A 22284-nucleotide genomic window follows, 5' to 3' on the forward strand; every position below is an offset into this window, starting at 1 on the left:
GCCGAACTTGGGTGGTTACTATTGGGCAGCCAACGTGGTGATGATCCGTAAGTGGGTGATGGAGGGAGAGGGGGCGGCGTGGAAGAGGTTGGAGATGGCGTCCTGCAAGGGAACGAGCCTGGGGGCGCTGGTGACGGCACCGCTGCTGCTCTCGCCGATAAGGTACACCACGAGCCCGGTGGTGGCGACAACGCTAAAGATCTGGGGGCAGTGGAGACGGCACAGGGGTGCGACGGGAGCTTCGGGGTGGGCCCCGATCAGAGACAACCATCGGTTTGTCCCAGGAAGGATGGACGGGGGGTTTCAGAGCTGGCATCGGGCAGGGATCAGAAGATTGGGGGACCTGTTCATTGACGGGACGTTTGCGAGCTTAGGGGCGCTGGAGAAGTTTGGGCTACCCCCGGGAAACGCTTTCAGGTACATGCAGGTGAGGGCATTTGTGAGGCGGCAGGTGAGGGAATTTCCGCTACTCCCGGCACAGGGGGTTCAAGATAGGGTGATTTTGGGCGTATGAGTTGGAGAGGGTAAGGTGTCGGCGATATACCAGGAGATGAAAGAAGGGGAGGCTTTGGTAGAGGAGCTGAAGGGTAAATGGGAGGAGTTGGGGGAGGAGATTGAGGAGGGGCTATGGGCTGATGCCCTAAGTAGGGTTAATTCCTCTTTCTCGTGTGCCAGGCTTAGCCTGATACAATTTAAGGTGGTTCATAGAGCGCAATTGACGGTGGCGAGGCTGAGTAGGTTCTTTGGGGAGGAGGACAGATGTGGGAGGTGCTCAGGAAGTCCGGCGAACCATGTCCATATGTTTTGGTCATGCCCGGCGCTGGAGGGGTTCTGGAGTGGAGTTGCGGGAACAGTATCTAAGGTGGTGAAAGTCCGGGTCAAGCCAAGCTGGGGGCTAGCACTATTTGGAGTAGTGGATGAGCCGGGAGTGCAGGAGGCGAAAGAGGCCGGCATTCTGGCCTTTGCGTCCCTAGTAGCCCGGCGAAGGATCTTGCTAATGTGGAAGGAGGCGAAGCCCCCCAGCGTGGAGGCCTGGATAAATGATATGGCAGGGTTTATCAAGTTGGAAAGGATAAAGTTTGCCTTGAGAGGGTCTGCGCAGGGGTTCTACAGGCAGTGGCAACCGTTCCTAGACCATCTCGCGGAGCGTTAGATGAAGGTCGGACAGCAGCAGCAGCAACCAGGGGACACACACACACATCGTTCGTGGGGGGGCGGGGGGCGGAAGGAGGGTTTCTTTGGGGGGCATTTGAGCAAGAAAACACATGAATGATCCGGAAACTGACATGTACGGGATGAATCCAATGTACAAAGTTCTGTATCTTATTGACTTGCCATGTTCATGTCTTGCCACGCGAGTTCTCTTTCTTTTCTTTGTTACGGAGGCCGGGGGGGGGGTTGTTTGTATGGTGGAAAATATTGTTGAACAAGGGGCGGCCCTGTCTTGTTCATCTCTGTAACTGGAAGTATTCAGAGCTGGTGGTGTTAGTTCGGACACTTGCTTTGGGAGAGTTGTAATGAAGATTATTATTATTATAAACCACGCAAACATGGGGAGAACATGCAAACTCCACAAAGAGTGACCCAGGGCCGGGATTGAACTTGGGACGTCGGCGCCTCGAGACAGCAATGCTAACCATTGCCCCACCATGCTGACCCTCCCACCTCATCATACCCCTTCCTCATCAGCCTATCCTCCTTCCCTTCTCATCACCGTCATGACCCTTTCCCCTTCCATCACCCCACCCCCTCATCAACCATCCTCGCCTCGCAACCACTCATTGACCCCACCCCTCGTCCCCCTTCATTAACCTCTCCTCGCACCCCCTCATTACCCCCTCCCCCCTCGCAGCCCGATTACCCCCTCCTCGCATCCCCATTACCCCATCCCGCCTCCTCGCACCCCATTACCCCCTCCTCGCACCCCCCATTACCCCCACCTCGCACCCCCTCCCAACTCCCCGCATCCCCTCCCCCTCATTACCCCCTCCCCGCACCCCCTCATTACCCCCCTCCCCGCACTCTTTCATTACCCCCTCCCCGCACCCCCTCATTACCCCCTCCCCGCACCCCCTCATTACCCCCCTCCCCGCACCCCCTCATTACCCCCCTCCCCGCACTCCCTCATTACCCCCTCCCCGCACCCACTCATTACCCCCCTCCCCGCACCTCCTCATTACCCTCTCCCGCACCTCATTACCCCCTCCCGCACCCCCTCACCCCACCCCCCCTTACCCCGCCCGGTAACCCCTCACCCCCTCCACCTACCCCCCTACCCCCTCCCGCACCCCCATTACCCCCCTCCCCGCACCCCTCATTACCCCCTCCCCGCACCCCATTACCCCCCTCCCCGCACCCCTCATTACCCCCCTCCCCGAACCCCCTCATTACCCCCCTCCCCGCACCCCCTCATTACCCCCCTCCCCGCACCCCCTCATTATCCCCTCCACCCCCTCATTACCCCCTCTCCCCGCACCTCATTACCCCCCTCCCCCGCACCCCCATTACCCCCTCCCCGCACCCCCTCATTACCCCCCTCCCCGCACCCCCTCATTACCCCCTCCCCGCACCCCCTCATTTCCCCCCTCCCCGCACCCCATTACCCCCCTCCCCGCACCCCCATTACCCCCCTCCCCGCACCCCCTCATTACCCTCCTCCCCGCACCCCCTCATTACCCCCCTCCCCGCACCCCCTCATTGCCCCCCTCCCCGTACCCACTCATTACCACCCTCCCCGCACCCCCTCATTACCCCCCCTCCCCGCACCCCCTCATTACCCCCCTCCCCGCACCCTCATTACCCCCCTCCCCGCACCCTCATTACCCCCCTCCCCGCACCCCCTCATTAACCCCCTCCCCGCACCCCCTCATTACCCCTCTCCCCGCCCCCCCTCATTTCCCCCCCTCCCCGCACCCCCTCATTACCCCCCTCCCCGCACCCCCTCATTACCCCCCTCCCCGCACCCCCTCAGTACCCCCCTCCCCGCACCCCCCTCATTACCCCCCTCCCCGCACCCCCTCATTACCCCCCCTCCCCGCACCCCTTCATTACCCCCCCTCCCCGCACCCCCTCATTACCCCCCCTCCCCGCACCCCCTCATTACCCCCCCTCCCCGCACCCCCCTCATTACCCCCCTCCCCGCACCCCCTCATTACCCCCCCTCCCCGCACCCCCTCATTACCCCCCTCCCCGCACCCCCTCATTACCCCCCTCCCCGCACCCCCTCATTACCCCCCTCCCCGCCCCCCCCTCATTACCCCCCTCCCCGCACCCCCTCATTACCCCCCTCCCCGCACCCCCCTCATTACCCCCCTCCCCGCACCCCCCTCATTACCCCCCTCCCCGCACCCCCTCATTACCCTCCCTCCCCGCACCCCCTCATTACCCCCCTCCCCGCACCCTCATTACCCCCCGCACCCTCATTACCCCCCTCCCCGCACCCTCATTACCCCCCTCCCCCCCTCATTACCCCCCTCCCCGCCCCCCCTCATTACCCCCCTCCCCGCACCCCCTCATTACCCCCCTCCCCGCACCCCCCCTCATTACCCCCCACCCGCACCCCCCCTCATTACCCCCCTCCCCGCACCCCCCTCATTACGCCCCTCCCCGCACCCCCCTCATTACCCCCCCTCCCCGCACCCCCTCATTACCCCCCTCCCCGCACCCCCCTCATTACCCCACTCCCCGCACCCCCCTCATTACCCCCCCTCCCCGCACCCCCCTCATTACCCCCCCTCCCCGCACCCCCCTCATTACCCCCCCTCCCCGCACCCCCCTCATTACCCCCTCCCCGCACCCCCTCATTACCCCCCTCCCCGCACCCCCTCATTACCCCCCCTCCCCGCACCCCCTCATTACCCCCCCTCCCCGCACCCCCTCATTACCCCCCTCCCCGCACCCCCCTCATTACCCCCCCCTCCCCGCACCCCCTCATTACCCCCCCTCCCCGCACCCCCCTCATTACCCCCCCTCCCCGCACCCCCCTCATTACCCCCCCTCCCCGCACCCCCCTCATTACCCCCCTCCCCGCACCCCCCTCCCCCCTCATTACCCCCCCTCCCCGCACCCCCTCATTACCCCCCCTCCCCGCACCCCCTCATTACCCCCCCTCCCCGCACCCCCTCATTACCCCCCCTCCCCGCACCCCCTCATTACCCCCCTCCCCGCACCCCTCATTACCCCCCTCCCCCGCACCCCCCTCATTACCCCCCTCCCCGCACCCCCTCATTACCCCCCCCTCCCCGCACCCCCTCATTACCCCCCCTCCCCGCACCCCCTCATTACCCCCCCCTCCCCGCACCCCCTCATTACCCCCCCCTCCCCGCACCCCCTCATTACCCCCCCCTCCCCGCACCCCCTCATTACCCCCCCCTCCCCGCACCCCCTCATTACCCCCCTCCCCGCACCCCCTCATTACCCCCCCCCTCCCCGCACCCCCTCATTACCCCCCTCCCCGCACCCCCTCATTACCCCCCCTCCCCGCACCCTCATTACTCCCCCCTCCCCGCACCCCCCTCATTACCCCCCTCCCCGCACCCCCTCATTACCCCCCCTCCCCGCACCCCCTCATTACCCCCCTCCCCGCACCCCCTCATTACCCCCCCTCCCCGCACCCCCTCATTACCCCCCCTCCCCGCACCCCCTCATTACCCCCCCCTCCCCGCACCCCCTCATTACCCCCCCTCCCCCGCACCCCCTCATTACCCCCCCTCTCGCACCCCTCATTACCCCCCTCTCCGCACCCCCTCATTACCCCCCCTCCCCGCACCCCCTCATTACCCCCCCTCCCCGCACCCCCTCATTACCCCCCCTCCCCGCACCCCCTCATTACCCCCCCTCCCCGCACCCCATTACCCCCCCTCCCCGCACCCCCTCATTACCCCCCCTCCCCGCACCCCCCTCATTACCCCCCCTCCCCGCACCCCCCTCATTACCCCCCCTCCCCGCACCCCCCTCATTACCCCCCCTCCCCGCACCCCCTCATTACCCCCCCCTCCCCGCACCCCCTCATTACCCCCCCTCCCCGCACCCCCTCATTACCCCTCTCTCATGATTCCCACCCCTCCTCTCGTCCCACATCCTCATTAGCCCCGCCCCGGGGGGGGGGGGAGGGACAGGCTGTGAGTCACGGGTGTCGGTCGCGGGTTGATGACGTCCTGAGGCCCGGGCGGCGGCGCCTCTCCGACCCCAGCGGGAGCGGCGGTGAGGCAGCAGCGGGCGGGGCTGTTGCTATGGAGACAGGCGGCGGGCCGCTGCCCCCCCCCCCCCGGGGCGGGTCAGACGGCGCAGCGCGGTCCGTGTTCATTCAGGGCCTGTGCAGAACCGGGGGGAGGGAGAGGGAGAGAGCGCGCCTCCGGGGGGGGGGGGTCAGAGCAGCTCTCTGCCCAGGAGGTCTTTACAAGTATTGGAAATTTGCTGAAATCCGGAGTTATCTTTTTTATCATCCTCCAATAAATTGTAATCTGTTTGCACAAAGTTGTGAGGGGATCTCCTGTCCATCCATCCTGAGGCTGCCTCTCTCACGCTCTGGGCTTTGCTGACATTGTGTGTGTTGTCTCTCCCTCAAACCCCAAGGTGGCCATGGCATCTGAGGCAGATGGAGGTGGGACAGAGTCTGCGGCAGCCTCTGCCAAGGCCAGGTATGGCCGGGCGGAAAGACTGGAGCAGCATGGACCCGGCGGCCAGTCCCAACCCATGGGAGGGGACCATCAGCCGAAGGAGCACGCTTGGCAGGTGGGCAGGACCGAGCCCGTGTCGAAGAGTCAGATGAAGAGGTTAATGAAGGAGAAGCAGTGGGAGGACCAAAAAGAGCTCCGCAAGTAAGTGGGGTAAAGTCTCTGCGCATGAGCTTTTCCCCTCCGCCTTTCATTTCCCCAGTGCCCGCTGATTTGCAGCGAATGAATAAGTCAAAATTCTGGGGCTTTCACCGGTGTTTATAATAATAATCTTTGTTAATGTCACAAGTAGGCTTACATTAACACTGCAATGAAGTTACTGTGAAAATCCCCTCGTCGCCACATTTCAGCACCTGTTCGGGTACACCGAGGGAGAATTCAGAGTGTCCAATTCACCTAACAAGCACGTCTTTCGGGACTTGTGGGAAGAAACCGGAGCACCCGGAGGAAACCCGCGCAGACACCGGGAGAACGTGCAGTCTCCGTACAGTGACTCAAGCTGGGAATCGAACCCGGGACCCTGGTGCTGTGAAGCAACAGTGCCAACCTTGTTGTGAGGATCGGATTTTGCAAACTCTGCCCCCTTTTCCTGCAAAAGCTTTCATCTGCATCCTTAAAAACTCAAGATGCATGTGCATGGGAGTGCCCCTTTAAGAAATGTTTTGTCTTATCACATGGCTTCAGTGATGTCATTGTGTGGGTGGAGCTGGGCTGTGGCTCTGAGTTTTACTTTCGCTTTGGTTCAGGGCTGTTGTGTGGCTCTTGAGTTTTCTGCTTTAGTTTTCACATTTTGGCTGCTGTATTCAGACAGACAAGTATAGTGAAGTCTCTCTGCATTTTAAAAGCTGTTTCCAGACTGCCTGATAACTTGGAAAGAAATAACTTTTTTGGAAGGAATTCAAACCTGCTGTTTTGTATACCAGGTCTTGAGTGCTGTGTGCTTGGCCATACCTTTGAAAAAGGTTTTCCGGTTTATGGGATCTTGTTATTAAATTGGAACAGTTAAAGGGGGAATTTATTAAGGGTTATACATAGAGTACTGTAGCTGTGTGGGGTATTTATGTTTGTAGTTGATAAAAATGCTTACTGTGTGTGTTTATAAAAATGTTGAACTAAATTCGTAGAATAGACTTTGTTTTCGATTAAAAGTGCTTAAGGCCTCTGTTAAAATAACACCTGAAAAGTAGGCCCGTGTGCTCATCGTAACCAAAATGAATAAACAGTTGTAGCAGGTGAACGCCATGATATACTTTGGAGTTTTCTAAACCCTGGCCCATAACACATGCACCCTGCTCCCTGGAAGGGAAAGCAGATAGCTATCTTCCTCCATGTCTGCCACCAGAACATCTCTCTTCAGACATGATGTCGAACACATCAGGTCATGCATGAGTACCTTCAGGTTAAATCACCACCGGCCAGCTCTTTTTCAAAAAGGGAGAGCAGCCTCCGGTCCTCTTGAGACGGTGGCGGCATTTACATTTTATAGACCCCCCAGTAATTATAAATAAAATGTCCCCTTGAATAAGGAAGCTATTCAAACTGTAGGTGCAGTTATAACTTGTTAACCCTACACTGTGAAAAAAACTCTATTTGGAAATTAGAATTCATTTTGAACTATTTTGCAGTCACTGCTAAAGGAATGGTCCTCACAGTTCATTAACCTTGCATTTGCTCACAGACTTTCTACGAGTTATTGTACTGGAACCTGTGGTGATTGGAGAGTCAGAACGGTACAGTGGACATGTACCGCATTAACCTGTTGGATCGAAGAATCCTTGATCCAAGCAGAGTGAACCAGTTAGTCAAGTTGGAATAGTTAATTCAGCACCAAATCATGTACAGGAAGTGAAACAAAGAGAGGAGGGATAGATAGGATTAAGAGGGAGAGGGCAAAAAAAACCTGACAAAACTTTATTGGGGGCAGCATGGTGGTTAGCACTGCTGCCTCACGGTGCCACAGTCCCAGGTTCGATCCCGGCTCTGGGTCACTGTCCGTGTGGAGTTTGCACATTCTCCTCGTGTTTGCATGGGTTTCGCCCCCACAATCCAAAGATGTGCAGGGTAGGTGGATTGGCCACGCTAAATTGCCCCTTAATTGGAAAAAAATGAATTGGGTACTCTAAATTTATAGTTACAAAAATAAAGGTTTATTAGGGATATTTCAAAAGGAAAATACTCCGGACCCTGGAAATCTGAATTAAAAAACAAAACATACTACAAATACTCTGCAGCTCAGGCAGTATTTGTGGAGAGAAACAGAGTTAGCGTTTCAGGTTTATGACCCTTCATCAGGACATCTGTTGTGTACATTGAATAACCAGAGCTAGCACCTTCTTAGCTTTCACTTGTTAACTCATTCAAAGTCTAAACTAGCCACTCCCCACTAATCTTTCTCTTCTCCTGGGGCCAGGCAAAAGCGAAAAGAGAAGAAGCTTAAAAGAAAATTGGAACGTCAAACTCGGAGCGAGGAAGGGTGTGAAGAATCTTGCAGGAAACGCTTTAAGAGAGATGTCACTGCAAGTAGCCTTCGTGTAGCACTGGATTGCAGCTTTGATGGCCTCATGGTGATGAAGGTGAGGAAGAGTGACGAACGTTGTGCTGTTTTCATATGGAATGTACAGCACAGATATAGGCCAGTCGGCAATGGTCTGTGATCTGTCCTCGTACTTGTGCTCCAAATGAGCCTCCTCCCACCCTATTAACATATTCTTTCCCTTTCTTCCATATGCCCCTGTCTAGCTTCCTTGTAACTGCATTTATAATAATCTTTATCTTTATTATTGTCACAAGTAGGCTTACATTAACACTGCAATGAAGTTGCTGTGACAATCCCCTGGTCACCACACTCCGGCGCCTGTTCGGGTACACTGTGGGAGAATTCAGAATGTCCAAATCACCTAACAAGCATGTCTTTCGGGACTTGTGGGAGGAAACCGGAGCACCCGGAGGAAACCCACAGAGACACATGGGGCAGCACGGTGGTGCAGTGGTTAGCAATGCTGCCTCACAGCGCCGAGGTCCCAGGTTCAATCCTGGCTCTGGGTCACTGTCTGTGTGGAGTTTGTACATTTTTCACGTGTTTGCGTGGGTTTCGCCGCCACAACCCAAAGATGTGCAGGGTAGGTGGATTGGCCACGCTAAATTGCCCTTAATTGGAAAAAAATGAATTGGGTACACTAAATTTATTTTTAGAAAACATTCACAGGGAGAATGTGCAGACTCCGCACAGTTTATATTCTTTTCAACTACTCCCTTGTAACAATTTCTGCATTCTAACCATTTACTGTATAAAGAAGTTTCTCTTGAATTCCCTATTTGATTTATTAGTAACTATTTTATACCACGCCATAGAAAGCATCCTATCTGGTTGCATCATAGCCTGGTAACGCAACTGCTCGGCCCAAGACCGCAAGAAACTTCAGAGAGTCGTGAACACAGCCCAGTCCATCACACAAACCTGCCTCCCATCCATTCACTCATCTACACCTCCCGCTGCCTGGGGAAAGCGGGCAGCATAATCAAAGACCCCTCCCACCCGGCTTACTCACTCTTCCAACTTCTTCCATCGGGCAGGAGATACAAAAGTCTGAGAACTCGCACAAACAGACTCAAAAACAGCTTCTTCCCCACTGTTACCAGACTCCTAAATGACCCTCTTATGGACTGACCTCATTATCACTACACCACTGTATGCTTCACCCAATGCCGGTGTTATCTAGTTACATTGTGCACCGTGTTGCCCTATTATGTACTTTTCTTTCCTTTTCTTTTCATGTATTTAATGATCCGTTGAGCTGCTCGCAGAAAAATACTTTTCACTGTACCTTGGTACATGTGACAATAAACAAATCCAATATGTGTGAACCTCTGTATCTTAATGATCAACCGCGTAGAGGTTGTAGAGTGTTTCAAGTACCTGGGAATGTACATAGACGAGAAGCTAAGCTTCAGCTGTCTCTTTAAAACGGCTAGTCAGCATCTGTTTTAATTAGAAAATTGAAAGAGTTCAGAGTGAGTCGAGATGTTTTGGAGAAGGTGTACAAAAGTCTGGTAGAGAGTATTTTCACATTCAACATGTCAGTCTGGTCTGGTAGCCTGAGTGTGAAATACAAAGGTAGCTGGCCAGAATGGTCCACACTGCAGGTGAAACCATTGGCAGACAGCAGATACTTTAATTTATTCAACAACACAGTGAAGAAGGAAGGTCAGGTCATCATCGGTGATCCCTCTCACTCTTTATACCATCAGTTTGAAAGACTCCCGTCGGGCCACCGCTTTAGAATGCCTATTGCTAGAAAAAGTCTGTTCATGGGGTCAATGTACTTTTGTTCACAGGGTCCATGTACTTTTGTTCCCAGTGCATAAGCTTACTAAATAACATAATGTAAATTAAACATTGTATTTATTTTAGTTGCATTAAGTATTTTGATGGCAGAGTGTAATGTTGGGGCTGGTTTAGCTCACTGGGCTAAATTGCTGCCTTTTAAAGCAGACCAAGGCAGGCCAGCAGCACGGTTCGATTCCCGTACCAGCCTCCCCGAACAGGCGCCGGAATGTGGCGACTAGGGGCTTTTCACAGTAACTTCATTGAAGCCTACTCGTGACAATAAGCGATTTTCATTTCATGTGTTGTGTTTGTATGGTATGGATGTAGCTTATACCTGCACAAATGTATGAATGTAGGTATACATGAAATATTCACTGTTTTTAAAAATAAATTTAGAGTGCCCAATTCATTTTTTCCAATTAAGGGGCAGTTTAGGTGGCCAATCCTCCCACCCTGTACATCTTTGCGTTGTGGGGGCAAAACCCACGCAAACACTGGGAGAATGTGCAAACTCCACATGGACAGTGACCCAGAGCCGGGATCGAACCTGGGGCCTCGGCATATTCACTGTTTTTAACTAATGATGGTATGATTATCCAAAAGTCCAATGCCGATTGTAGTTGCTGTATGCAGATTTACACTGGGTTTCTTGCTTTCCCCAGTAATCCTGCATTCCTGCGTGCGTTAGCTGGATTGCTTTTTAATCGAGGGAAGAAAGAAATGAGCGAAAAGAGCTTGTCAGCATTTTTATTTCACTGCTGAGGCCGATGCAGTGTTAAACCCACAAAGCTAAATTGTGTGCATGAGCGATGGCCTAAGTTGCTTTTTTTTTAAATCTAGGATGTCAAAAAACTGCATAAACAGATTCAAAGATGTTACGCAGAAAATCGAAAAGCAGCACATCCTGTACAGGTGAGTCTTGGTGCTAGTTTTCATCTTGGAAATCAAAAATACACAAAACTGAAAACTATGCCATTCTCTTAAACATGATAATTCCAAACTGATCTACCAGGGACTGCTCAGGTTTAGTTCTTCAATTCTGAAGCTGCTGATAATACATGGCTGACTTTCTGATCAGGTTTTCCTTTCTTTATTGTTCTCACTTTTTTTGTTAAGACCTGAAGCATTAACGGTAGTCAGCTGGCCACTTTCACTAACCCCCCCCTGTGAGATCTACCATGCGGATTTAGTGGCACTCGCGAACACTAAAACTCAGTAGAAATTTGAGTTAAAACTTCTCCAGTGCAAATAAGAATCGCTTTATATGTCTCTATTGATTACAATTGAGAATCCTTTAAAGTCTTATTCTCTAATAAGTCCAGGTAGCAAACAACTCAAGAGAGGCAGTCTTGTAGACAATTTAACTTTCAAATAATGCAGAAATGATTTTCTTGCTTACGGCAAACCGCTTGCATTTACTTCAAGAGTCAGAGTTGGAAAGTGAAAGTATGAAAGACAGAAAGACAGCGAGTAAGTTAAGTCAAAGTAGAGATGATTCATGAAGAAGAAAATGGCCGTACAATCTAACACGGTTATACTAAATCATATCAGACTTTAGCCATCTAGCTATACCCCGATGTAATCCTAATTGGTTTGGATCAAATAAGTTTGATTCGATGCTCAGTCGTCTCATTAATAGGCAACATTAACTTAAAATGTATTCTTGTATGAGCTATGGAATGCGATTCGGCTTCCTTATTGCATAAACTTGCTTGTTAGGACAATGGTCTCTATGCTGTTGCCATGGAGCTTGCCTTGTCCTTGGGTTACTTTATCTTGCAAATGTATTTGTTAGCTGCATAGGAATTATTTTCTTTGTTCTGTTTGCAGCTATGTTCTGAACTACTGAATGTGTGTTTTGAAATGACCTGAGGTTATGAGTGAGTTTTAAAATGGTATTTAATAGACATGGAGCTTAATGCTAAATAGCTATCTTTCACCTATCGCTTTTACCTATTTTACTATCAGGTGTGTTAGAAAATAGCTGGCTTCTACACCCCCCTCGGTATGAACGTAAATGAAAGGCCGGCTTTCAAAATTGGGTTTCCACTCATCACAATAAGTAAAATGGTAACTTCTAGTAAAATGAGTACAGCAAATCTGATAGGAGTAGCTACAATCTGGAAAGGAAAAATAAAACTGAAGAACCATTTGTCAATCTTAGACATGACTTGGTTAAGTTTTGAATAAAGTGATGAACTCAATTTTGTTGATTAAAATTTTAAAGAACAAAATATATATTACTCTGCATCTATTTGTTTCCAGTACTTGTACTATGTTGCTAACTTTTGGTTGGTTCAATTGGCTTTATTTTATAACCTTTGCTCTCAAGTCGCCAGGTATCTTTATGATACCGCCACGAGGTTCAAGTTCAAGTAATGATCAATAACTCAATACACCAATTAAGAAGATTCAAATCAAAGCACATTTATTATACACAGTAAATCGCTACTCGTGCATAAATTCTACTTCTAAGCTACTTCTATAACTAACAGGCCAATACTTAGCTTCGGACTGGCCCTCAGGTGAGGGGAACAAATGGCCTTTCGCTCGGGTTCTGAGTCTGCAGGATTCAAAAGCTGGTATGGACTGGTAGCTAGGAGTACCTATCTCGTAGCTAACGTTGACTTAAGACTTAAGGTCTTTTGGCGGCTGTTGAACAGGTCATTGTCAAGGGTTGGTTCACGTTGCTGGGTCACCCTGTCAAGAAGGACGATTTGAACTTGGGGGCTTAACTTTATAGTCCCCAGGGGCTTCCCGCCTTTCGGGGCGGACCCTGTACCTGGTTCCAAGTGATTGGACTTCGTTCCAATCGCTTGGTTCGATTTCTCCAATACTGGAGCGGTTCCTTGATCGATGGGCAGTCTTGAGGTGTCCGTTAACCCCTTTCTGTTGGCTCCTGCTGGCGCTGAGGAGTCTGGCTTGGCCTTGTTTATCTCAAATGTTTCGATTGTTCCCGGGGATCGCGCATTAGTATGTAGATGGCTGCTACGTTATTATGCAGATGGCTGCTTGTATCGATGCTGTCTGGGCTTTTGCAGAGTTTAATACACAGTAAACTTGCACCTGCTAGTTTCTGCCTGTGTTGGCTGAATTTCCCTTCAGCCTTTGCTGTCCTCCATTTTACGTCGGGAAGTGGCCAACCCAGGTGGCTACACTCTCCTTGTGATCCTAACGCGAAGCGTGAAGGATCACATAACTGCGTTGTTCTTCATTCCCTGACCCGGCGAGCACTCTTCTATGGCCTCTACACTGACCATAACTAAGCAAGAAAATTTTAACTGACAATTCTGAATGGCGCTATGTCAAACAGGGACATACATTACAAAATAAGAAAATCGGTACCTCTAACTATCCTTAATAAACTACACTCACTCAAACATTCAATCATACTAACTTCCTAAACAATACACACAAAATCATAGCAGCATTATACACATTTTTCCTGGCTTGGCAGTCAAGCTCAGGATTGTACAATCGCTCATGAAACATTCCTTTATTCACAAAAACGCAAAGGAATGTTCTTTATTATAGATCGCGGGGGTCTGGTCGTATCTGAAAATAGGGGATCTTATCCTATATACCGAGGTGCGAGCGCGGTAGGCTCTCCTTCGCCATTTCCTCAGACGAATAGTCTGCACGATGCAGCAGAGTATCGCCAATACCAATAGGGATTCTATCAACTAGGACAGGGAGTATCAGGTTATAAACCTGTCACACCAAGCTGGTGTGGTGTCGCTTGTGACTGGGCCCTGGGTGCTCTGGGGAAGTGAATCATTAACGGCTGGGGGGGGGGGGGGGGGGGGGGGTGGAGGTCAGGGGGTTCGCATTCGCGCGCAACCAAATGTCCATTATGGTTATGAGCAATACGGAGGGTGTCCTCATGGTTCTTCTTCTCTCTTCTCTTCTCTTCTGGAGTTCTGTGGGATCAAGCATAGTGTCTGTTACTATCTTGGTTTAATATCTCGTATGATAGCCTGTCTGTCCTTTGGTGCCAATTACTCCCTTTATAATTGGTCACTATGTGTGACTCCCTCATTTTGTTTTTCAAAAACCGAATTTCAGGACAAGACACACATATAAATACTGAACCAGTGCGAGCCGTCTCGCAGGCTGTGCGATTTACCATCCAAATGTTTGAGGATGTAAATAGCAGAGGGTTGGAAACCTAAGGGTTACCTGAAAACAAAACAAAACTTTTTGGAAAAGAATTGCCGAAATGAGGTGCGTGTGGGCCGTGACGGGTAAGATTTGGATGGAATCCCCGGGTAGGACGGCGACCAATGCCGTGTGTGACCTACCCGAGCGTAGCTGACCAGAGGGGGGGCTCCCAGGCAGGGCGGGTCCCAATGCCGTTTCTCCACTGCCTGAGCAACCGACAAGAACGGGCAAGAAATGTAGCCATCGTGGGGGGTTGCCGTATTGGTTCTTCCTTTGAACCAGAAGGGCAGTTACGAGCGGGGGTCTGTGTTTCAGTCGACAGACGAGTTCCTCTGAACTGGCGTCTGGGACATTAACAAGTCTCTGTGGACAAACTAGTTCCTCTGAACTAGCGTCCGGACAAACTAGTTTCTCTGACTGCCAGTGGACGTCGGAAGGGTGGTGGCGTGGGGCCGTGGAAAAAAAATTCCAGTCTAACATACAACATTTAACAATACTAGGACAAACAACATAAAACATGCTGCAGGTTCCATCAGAAAGGACACCGTTTTCTCCCAAGCGGTTCCTTTTAAAACATCATCTGGACACCTCAGTTATTGGTTGCGAACAGGGTCGCAAAGGGGTTCTCATTTTGCGAGTCAGACTCAAAGTCGGCATCTTCTCCCGATGCCAAACTCTCGGGTGTATCAGGGCTGATAGGGCTGCTTGATGTGATTTTGGATCGCTCTCGTCATTCCGGACGAGTCTGTATGAATTATCTCGGTGCCAAAAGGTGGTGTCTAGTTCTGTGGGGACGGAATCGGGGTCGTCATTGTAGGCCGGTGGTCCGTGGTGGAGTTTGTTTAGGGAAGTGACTGTGAAGGGATCGCTCGAATCGTGGTCCGATTCGCTGGGTGTGGGTCCTGTTGCATGGGGATGGTAGGGAGGCGTGCTGTAGCTATTGTCCGAGTCACAGTCGCTGTCTCTGCTGCTGCAGTCCGTGGGCGTTCCAGGGCGGAGTCTATAGTTCAGGGGTGGAGTCGGGGTTGAGTCCGTGGCTGGGCCGGACATGTTGGGGGAGGGTAGGGTTACGTTGGCTGTGGGTGGGGCGTGGTCTGCTGCGTCGAGCATGACGAGGGGTGTGGTTCGACTGTGTTCCATATGCCTTAAGCTGGTTGATATGGAACCACGCAGTCTTTCCATTGGGGTACTTTATTTTGTAGACGGAAGGTCTTACTTTGTCCGCAATGGAGTACGGACCTGAATACTTCGGTGACAGGAATGTGCTGGGGTTGGATACGGAGAGCATGACTTGCTGTCCTACACTGAACTCAGTCGCATGCACTGTCTTATCGAAACAGGCCTTGCTCTGTTTCTTTCTTGTGCCCAATTTCACTGCGGCTGCTAGCTGAGCCGTTTTAACATTTTCCACTAGTTGTTCTACTGCTTTCTCGTGTGTGTGGGCCTTCACTTCGGGGCTGGTCAAATCTAATCCTAATAAAAATTCTGTGCCTTTCATGGGGCGTCCGGTCATGAGGGTGTGTGGGGTGTAACCTGTGGAAGTTGAAACTGTATTTTGCAAAAACATCAGCGCAAAGGGGAGGACTGAGTCCCAAGTGGTGTTGTTTTGCTGGACCATTTTTCTGAGGGTGGATTTTAGGGTCCGATTCATGCGCTCCACGATACCACTCGACTGGAATTTTTGGGTAATGCCAAATATCGTGAGGACGTTCTTCATGACACGTCCCGTAAAATGGGAACCTTGGTCGGATTCAATGCTGCGGGGGAGTCCCCATTTCGTAAAGATGTGGTGGGTTAGGATCTTGGCTGTGGTCTTTGCCGTGTTTGTTCTGGATGGAAATGCTTCCACCCATTTCGTAAACGTGTCTATCACCACGAGTACATATCTATAACCATTCCTACAAGGGGGCAATGGTCCAATATAATCAATCTGGAGGTTAGTCCAGGGGCCATTAACGGGTCGGGTGTGACTGAGTTGAGCTTTTTTAGCGTATCTGTCCGGATTGTTCTGGGCACAGATAAGGCAATTCTCAATGTAGTGAGTTACATCTTCTTTCAAACTCGGCCACCAACAGAGCTGCCTGAGGTGGGCTGTAGTGGGATCGATTCCCTGATGTCCATGACTGTCATGGAATAAACAAATCAGTTGATTCCTGTCCTGTTAAGGAACCACATAAAGGGTGTCTTTTAACACCACACCGTCATGTGTGGTCAGTGTATTCTTAAACCTATCATAAGGTGCCGTAAAATTTCCTTTCAAAATCTCCCTGAGATTGCTATCCTGCTTCTGGGCCTGCATTAAAGTCTCGATATTAGTCTGGGAGACCTGAACTGCATTCACTGGTGCATTTTCGGGGGGTGTCCAAAAATATCCATGCCTGGAACCTGCTTTTGCCAGTGCGTCGGCTTTTACATTTCCAGGGGGGGAGGAACAATGGGGACTACGAACTTCAACTATTCTAAAAGTCCTGTTCTGTGCTCGCTCTAAAATGTGACGGAGCAATGGGGCTGAAGGGAGGGGTTTTCCGTCTGCGGAAACAAATCCTCTTGCTTTCTATAGGGGTAGGAATTCCGTAAGGCTGTTGCAGACATAGAGGCTGATCGAATATATGTCTGCTGGGCCGGGGAAGGAATCTGGGTGTTCCACTATGTATGCGACGGCCGCAAGTTCTGCTCCTGCGCGCCTAAGTGTCCTGGAAGTTTTATTGCTATTTCTTCTAGGGCGCGTCCCTGCGTGTCCTCGGCGTAAATGCCGCATCCTGTTCTGCGCTTCCCTTCTTAATATTGTGGAAGATCCATCCACATATATCCTAATGGGTTTGCACGTGTCTGTGTGCTTGGGGCTCTGGGTTGAACTACCTATCTTTCTGGGGGGTGTTTTAGCAATAAAGGGGTCTGTGTTGTGGTGTGGATAGGTAATGTCACATTCATGGGGGGTTCCGGGGTACTGCAGGTTATCGGCTAAAAAGGTGTGGGTCTTTGTCCTTTTAACAGTGATGTCCCGTCCCTGCAAAAGAAGGGTCCATCTCGCTGCTCTTATTTGACTGACGGTACCGTCCTTAAGTCGTCCGTCCAGTAAAAGTTGGGTTGGGGGGGGGGGGGGTTCCGTCAGGATTGTGATGGGGTTCAGTCCGGTTATGTAAGAAAAATACTGTACTGCCCAAAAAACTGCGAGCAGGTGCCTTTCACAGGCTGAAATTCCCTGCTCCACAGCATCTAAAACTCTGGAGGCATAAGCCTTAACTGTTCATGCCGTTCCTGGAGGAGCACGGCCGAAAGAGTGCGGTCTGTGCTTGCTACCTCTATCGCATAGGGGGAAGGCGGGTCTGGAACTTGTAGTGTGGGGGCTGCACTGAGTGCTCTTTTCAACGAGTCCACAGCATCCGTATGCTGCGGAAGCCATTCCCAGGCTGCACCTTTCTTTAGGAGGTCTGAGAGGGGTGCTGCCTTGCTGGCGAAACCGTCAATGTGGTTTCGGCAGTAGCCAACCAGTCCTAAAAACGACCGGAGGGCTGAACCATTCTGGGGAAGGGGCAATTTAGCAATCGAGTCAATCCTTTTATGCTCGATCTCGCGTTTACCATGTGTGATAATTGTACCCAAATATATCACCTTGTTTTCCAAAATCTGGTCCTTTTTGGGGTTAACTTTACATCCGATTGCTTGTAGGAGTTCCAGGAGTTCGGACAGAAGCTCAATGTGCTCTTCCTTGGTGTCTGTCTGCAGTAGTAGGTCGTCTACGTACTGGACCAGACATTCGGGGCGAGAAGATTTGGCTAAACCATTTGCCAGCTGTCGGTGGAAAATGGAGGGAGAGTTGTGGAATCCTTGTGGAAGGCATGTCCACGTGTACTGTTGATTTTTAAAGGTGAAGGCAAATTTGTACTGGCCCGCCTTTGCCAATGTAATGGACCAGAATCCATTACTGATATCCAAAACCTTGAAGTATCGGGAATTGAGCCCCTGCTTGAGCATAGTCTTGGGACTTGTGGCTACCGTGGGGGCTGCTGCGGGGGTGCTTTTGTTGAGTTCCCGGTAATCGATGGTTAGTCGCCGTGATCTATCGGGCTTTCTCACTGGCCAAATCGGGGCATTATTAGTGGAGGCTAGTGATCTAAGTACGCCCTGCTCTAATAAGCTGTCGATTACTTTTGCGATTTCTCCCTCTGCCTCTTGGGGAAATCCATATTGCTTTTGGGGTCTAGGGTCAGGTCCTGTGATTTGTACTGAACCAGTCATCCGGCCACAGTCATGTTTGTGGGTCGCGAATGCTGTCCTGTTCTTTTGTAACACTGCCCTAACCTGCTTGTCCTTGCTAATCGTGGTCGGGTTAAACCAAAATTTGCCGACTGCACTAATCTTGTTTGCATAGTCCCCTATGGTGAGCGTTGCGGGGGCTCTTGCAGATTTTGCCATTCTCCAGACACATTGATTGACTGGATCAAAGGATAGGTTGTGGGAATTCATAAAGTCTATGCCTAAAATGTGTTCTGCTGTGTGGGGTAGATCGACTAAGACTACGGGGTGCTTGGTGGTGATGTTGCCGATTTGAATGGGTACAGGGGCTGTGATGTGTCCCTGCTGTGAGTGGCCTGTGAAGCCGCTGAGGTGATGGGGCTGTAGTGGGCCACGTGTCTTTTTGAAACATGGTGGAGGAATTTATTGTGGTGCGGGAACCTCCTGTGTCCCAGAGAAATTCGATGGGCTGTCCCCGAAACTACCGGTCGTCCGGGCCTATCCCAAAGGGTGCCTCAGACCCAACTGGGGGAGCCAGAACACCGTCAGTCCGTTCCGTTCAGGTCCGTCTGATCTGAACGGGTGCTCACATTATGTATGGGCTCTGTCTTGTTCTTATTCAGGGTGCCTGCCTGCTGGGCTCTCTGTGGCTTTCGTGGGGCATTGCATTCTCTTGCAAAGTGTCCCAACTGTCCACAGTTGTAACACTCCTGTGACTTTTGTGGGGGCTGTTCTTGCCTTCATTTACCCATGCGGGGTTCTGTTGTGTTTTAACTGCGTGTATGTCTACTTCTGCCTGCTGTTCTTCGGGATTTTTAACCGCGGGTTTGTTTTGTACAGACTGCTCCCAGGCGCGGGACAATCTTTTTACGACCCATTTCTCATTATGAGCCTCCTCTGAGGGATCATAATTGGCACAAGCTTTTTGTCCTGTTTCTGTGGCATGGGAGATAAGGGTGCGGGTCCATTTGGCCATGTTGTCTGGGGACAAATGGGCGCGGTCTAAGTCTCCAAAAACTGCTGCAAAATGGATCCACAGGCGTCCAGCAAGCGCTGTGGGGTGCTCGGTTTTCTTTTGCCTGCACTTGTTGAGGCCATCTACGGGGTTACCCCTGTTATACCCGATCTCTTCCAGGATCGCGGTATGCATTTCTGCAAGGGTGCCTCCTCCTACATTCTGTGGGTCGGGAAGGGCTGCTACGACCGAAGGGTCTAAACTCAAAACTGTGAGCTTCACATGCTCTCGCTCATCCAGGCTGTACATGGTCGCCTGCTGTTTAACTCTGGCAAAGAAGTGGTGGAGGTCTGAGGTGGGGAGGAACGGTTTGATTTTCTCGCACGCGTCCCGTAATTGGGTCACTGTTAAGGGGGTGGTGTACAGAAATTCCGTGTCGTCCGATGTGGCTGTGCGATGGGTGGTGACTGGGTTCATTGGAGCCTGAACTATCTGCTCTGTGGGAGGTTGGGGCGCTTTTCTCTTTTGGGGATTTCCCTGCGCACATGTTTCCTGAACATATCTCTGCGCATTTAACTCTTCCCAATCAGGGCCGTCTTCCTCATCTAGCTGTGATCCAAAGGTTTCCTGGAATCCTTTTTGAACTGAAAGCAGAGATTGCAGTTCTGCAATCTGCTTCCGGCACTTTGCGTGGTCTAGTGAGCTTTGTCTTTGCTCCGTGGTGGCAGCTTGGAGTGCTCTTAACGCTGCCTTCAGGTCACTACACTGCCTCTGCAATGCCTCTACCTGCTTCTCGGTTTCCTCTCGTACCAGGACTGCACGTTGCGTGTCCTGATAGGCCTTTTCGTACTGGGATTGGAAGCTGCTTAAGTGCGCCAGACAAGACTGGTGTGCCCAATTGGCATCATCCACCTCTCCGTCTTTTGCTGCCAACTTCCTCAATTCTACGTTCTCTCTCTCTACCTCACTAACATCGACCTTGCTCATTCGATGTATGCCTTCTATCTCTTTCCGGAGCATCCTAACGACCTCCTCTGTGCCTCGCAACTGTGCCAAACAGGACACGATTGCCATCGGCTTGCGAGCTTTTCCTAAGCTCTTCTTGTGAATCTCGCTCAGATTCTCCCACTAAGTATGTCCTATACTCCCGGGACCTGTTTCCTCATTGTTACAGAATTCGCTCCAAAGGGGCCATCCTTTCCCTTTGAGGTACTTCCTGATTTCTTCTTCCCAAACGGGACATTGTCCTACTCTACTGCTGCTGGTCGCTGCGACCACGAATTCTTCTGGGTTCATGAGGCGTTGCATTGCCATCTTTCCTATCTGAATGCTTTCTTAAATTTGGAACAAGGGGGATTAAGGCGGTGCTATAATTACGGGTACAGCTTTCGCTATTTTCCGGAATACAAACTCCCGACAGTTTTGTCGCAACAAAAAACCTAGCAGTTTACCTTATCGCCCTGTTAGTTACGCATGCATACACACCCTTCCGAATTATGAGGATTGATCAGAACTGCTTGAACACTTGTGGTTTTTTCTGTTCCCAATTGGATTTCTAATTCAAATTTTGGGGTTCTCCCGGAGTGGTTAAGCCACTTCTAGATCGGGTCCCGTCAGGATGTCGCCAGTAATATGTTAACTTTTGGTTGGTTCAATTGGCTCTGTTTTATAACCTTTGCTCTTGAGTCGCCAGGTATCTTTATGATACCGCCACGAGGTTCAAGTTCAAGTAATGATCAATAACTCAATACACCAATTAGTAAGATTCAAATCAAAGCACATTTATTATACACAGTATATCACTACTCATGCATAAATTCTACTTCTAAGCTACTTCCATAACTAACAGGCCTATACTTAGCTTCGGACTGGCCCACCAGGTCAGGGGAACAAATGGCCTTTCGTTCGGGTTCTGAGTCTGCGGGATTCAAAAGCTGGTATGGACTGGTAGCTAGGAGCGCCTAACTCGTAGCGAGCGTTGACTTAAGATTTACGGTCTTTTGGCGGCAGTTGAACAGGTCACGGTCAAGGGTTGGTTCGCGTTGCTGGGTGACCCTGTCAAGAAGGATGATTTGAACTTGGGGGCTTAACTTTATAGCCCCCAGGGGCTTCCCGCCTTTCGGGGCGGACCCTGTACCTGGTTCCAAATGATTGGACTTCGTTCCAATCGCTTGGTTCGATTTCTCCAATACTGGAGCGGTTCCTTGATCGATGGGCGGTCTTGAGGTTTCCGTTAACCCCTTTTGTGTTGGCTCCTGCTGACGCCGAGGAGTCTGGCTTGGCCTTGTTTATTCAAATGTTTCAATTGTTCCCGGGGATCGCGTATCAGTATGTAGATGGCTGCTACTTTATTATGCAGATGGCTGATGGCTGCTTGTATCAATGCTGTCTGGGCTTTTGCAGAGTTTAATACACAGTAAACTTGCACCTGCTAGTTTCTGCCTGTGTTGGCTGAATTTCCCTTCAGCCTTTGCTGTTCTCCATTTTACGTCGGGAGTTGGCCAACCCTGGTGGCTACAGTTACCCCTTCAATAATTAGGGATCGGGATATTAAAACAATATTAAAACAATATTACCAATGTTACAACACCCTGGACCCGTGCGCAGTCAATTCCAGCCCACAGAACCCGGAGTCACAATATAAGTGAATTAACCAATGATTTGTGTACAAGTCCCAAAACCTTTGGCCCCTTTGACTGCTCAATAAGGTATAACCACCAGGTTTGTAAATTGAACGCAATAACTGTTTATTTATAACCGGAGTAAAGTTGAAATATGCAAGAGATTCAAAAGTCTGAGAGCTCGCACTGACAGATTCAAAAACAGCTTCTTTCTCGCTGTTACCAGACTCCTAAACAACCCTCTTGTGGACTGATCTGAGCTCTTCTCACATCTTCTCTACTGAGTAGTACTACACTCCTATGCTTCTC

General features: G+C 51.2%; 1 protein-coding gene across 2 annotated transcripts in view; it reads left to right on the top strand.

Moving 5' to 3' along the window:
• Positions 1-5126: 5126 nt before the first annotated feature.
• The window catches only part of LOC140408290 (tRNA methyltransferase 10 homolog A-like), a 33486-nt gene continuing 16328 nt past the window's right edge, over positions 5127-22284 (top strand). The window contains exons 1-4 of one of the 2 annotated variants that reach the window (XM_072495279.1): positions 5127-5202; positions 5575-5819; positions 8086-8248; positions 10843-10914. In XM_072495279.1, the coding sequence (XP_072351380.1) occupies positions 5581-5819; positions 8086-8248; positions 10843-10914 (474 nt within the window). In that variant the 5' untranslated portion in view covers positions 5127-5202; positions 5575-5580. Of the gene's footprint in view, positions 5203-5352; positions 5820-8085; positions 8249-10842; positions 10915-22284 lie in introns of those variants that run through there. The other variant, XM_072495280.1, reaches the window with a different exon arrangement.

Source organism: Scyliorhinus torazame, chromosome 3, assembly GCF_047496885.1.
Source record: "Scyliorhinus torazame isolate Kashiwa2021f chromosome 3, sScyTor2.1, whole genome shotgun sequence".
NCBI lineage: Eukaryota > Metazoa > Chordata > Chondrichthyes > Carcharhiniformes > Scyliorhinidae > Scyliorhinus > Scyliorhinus torazame.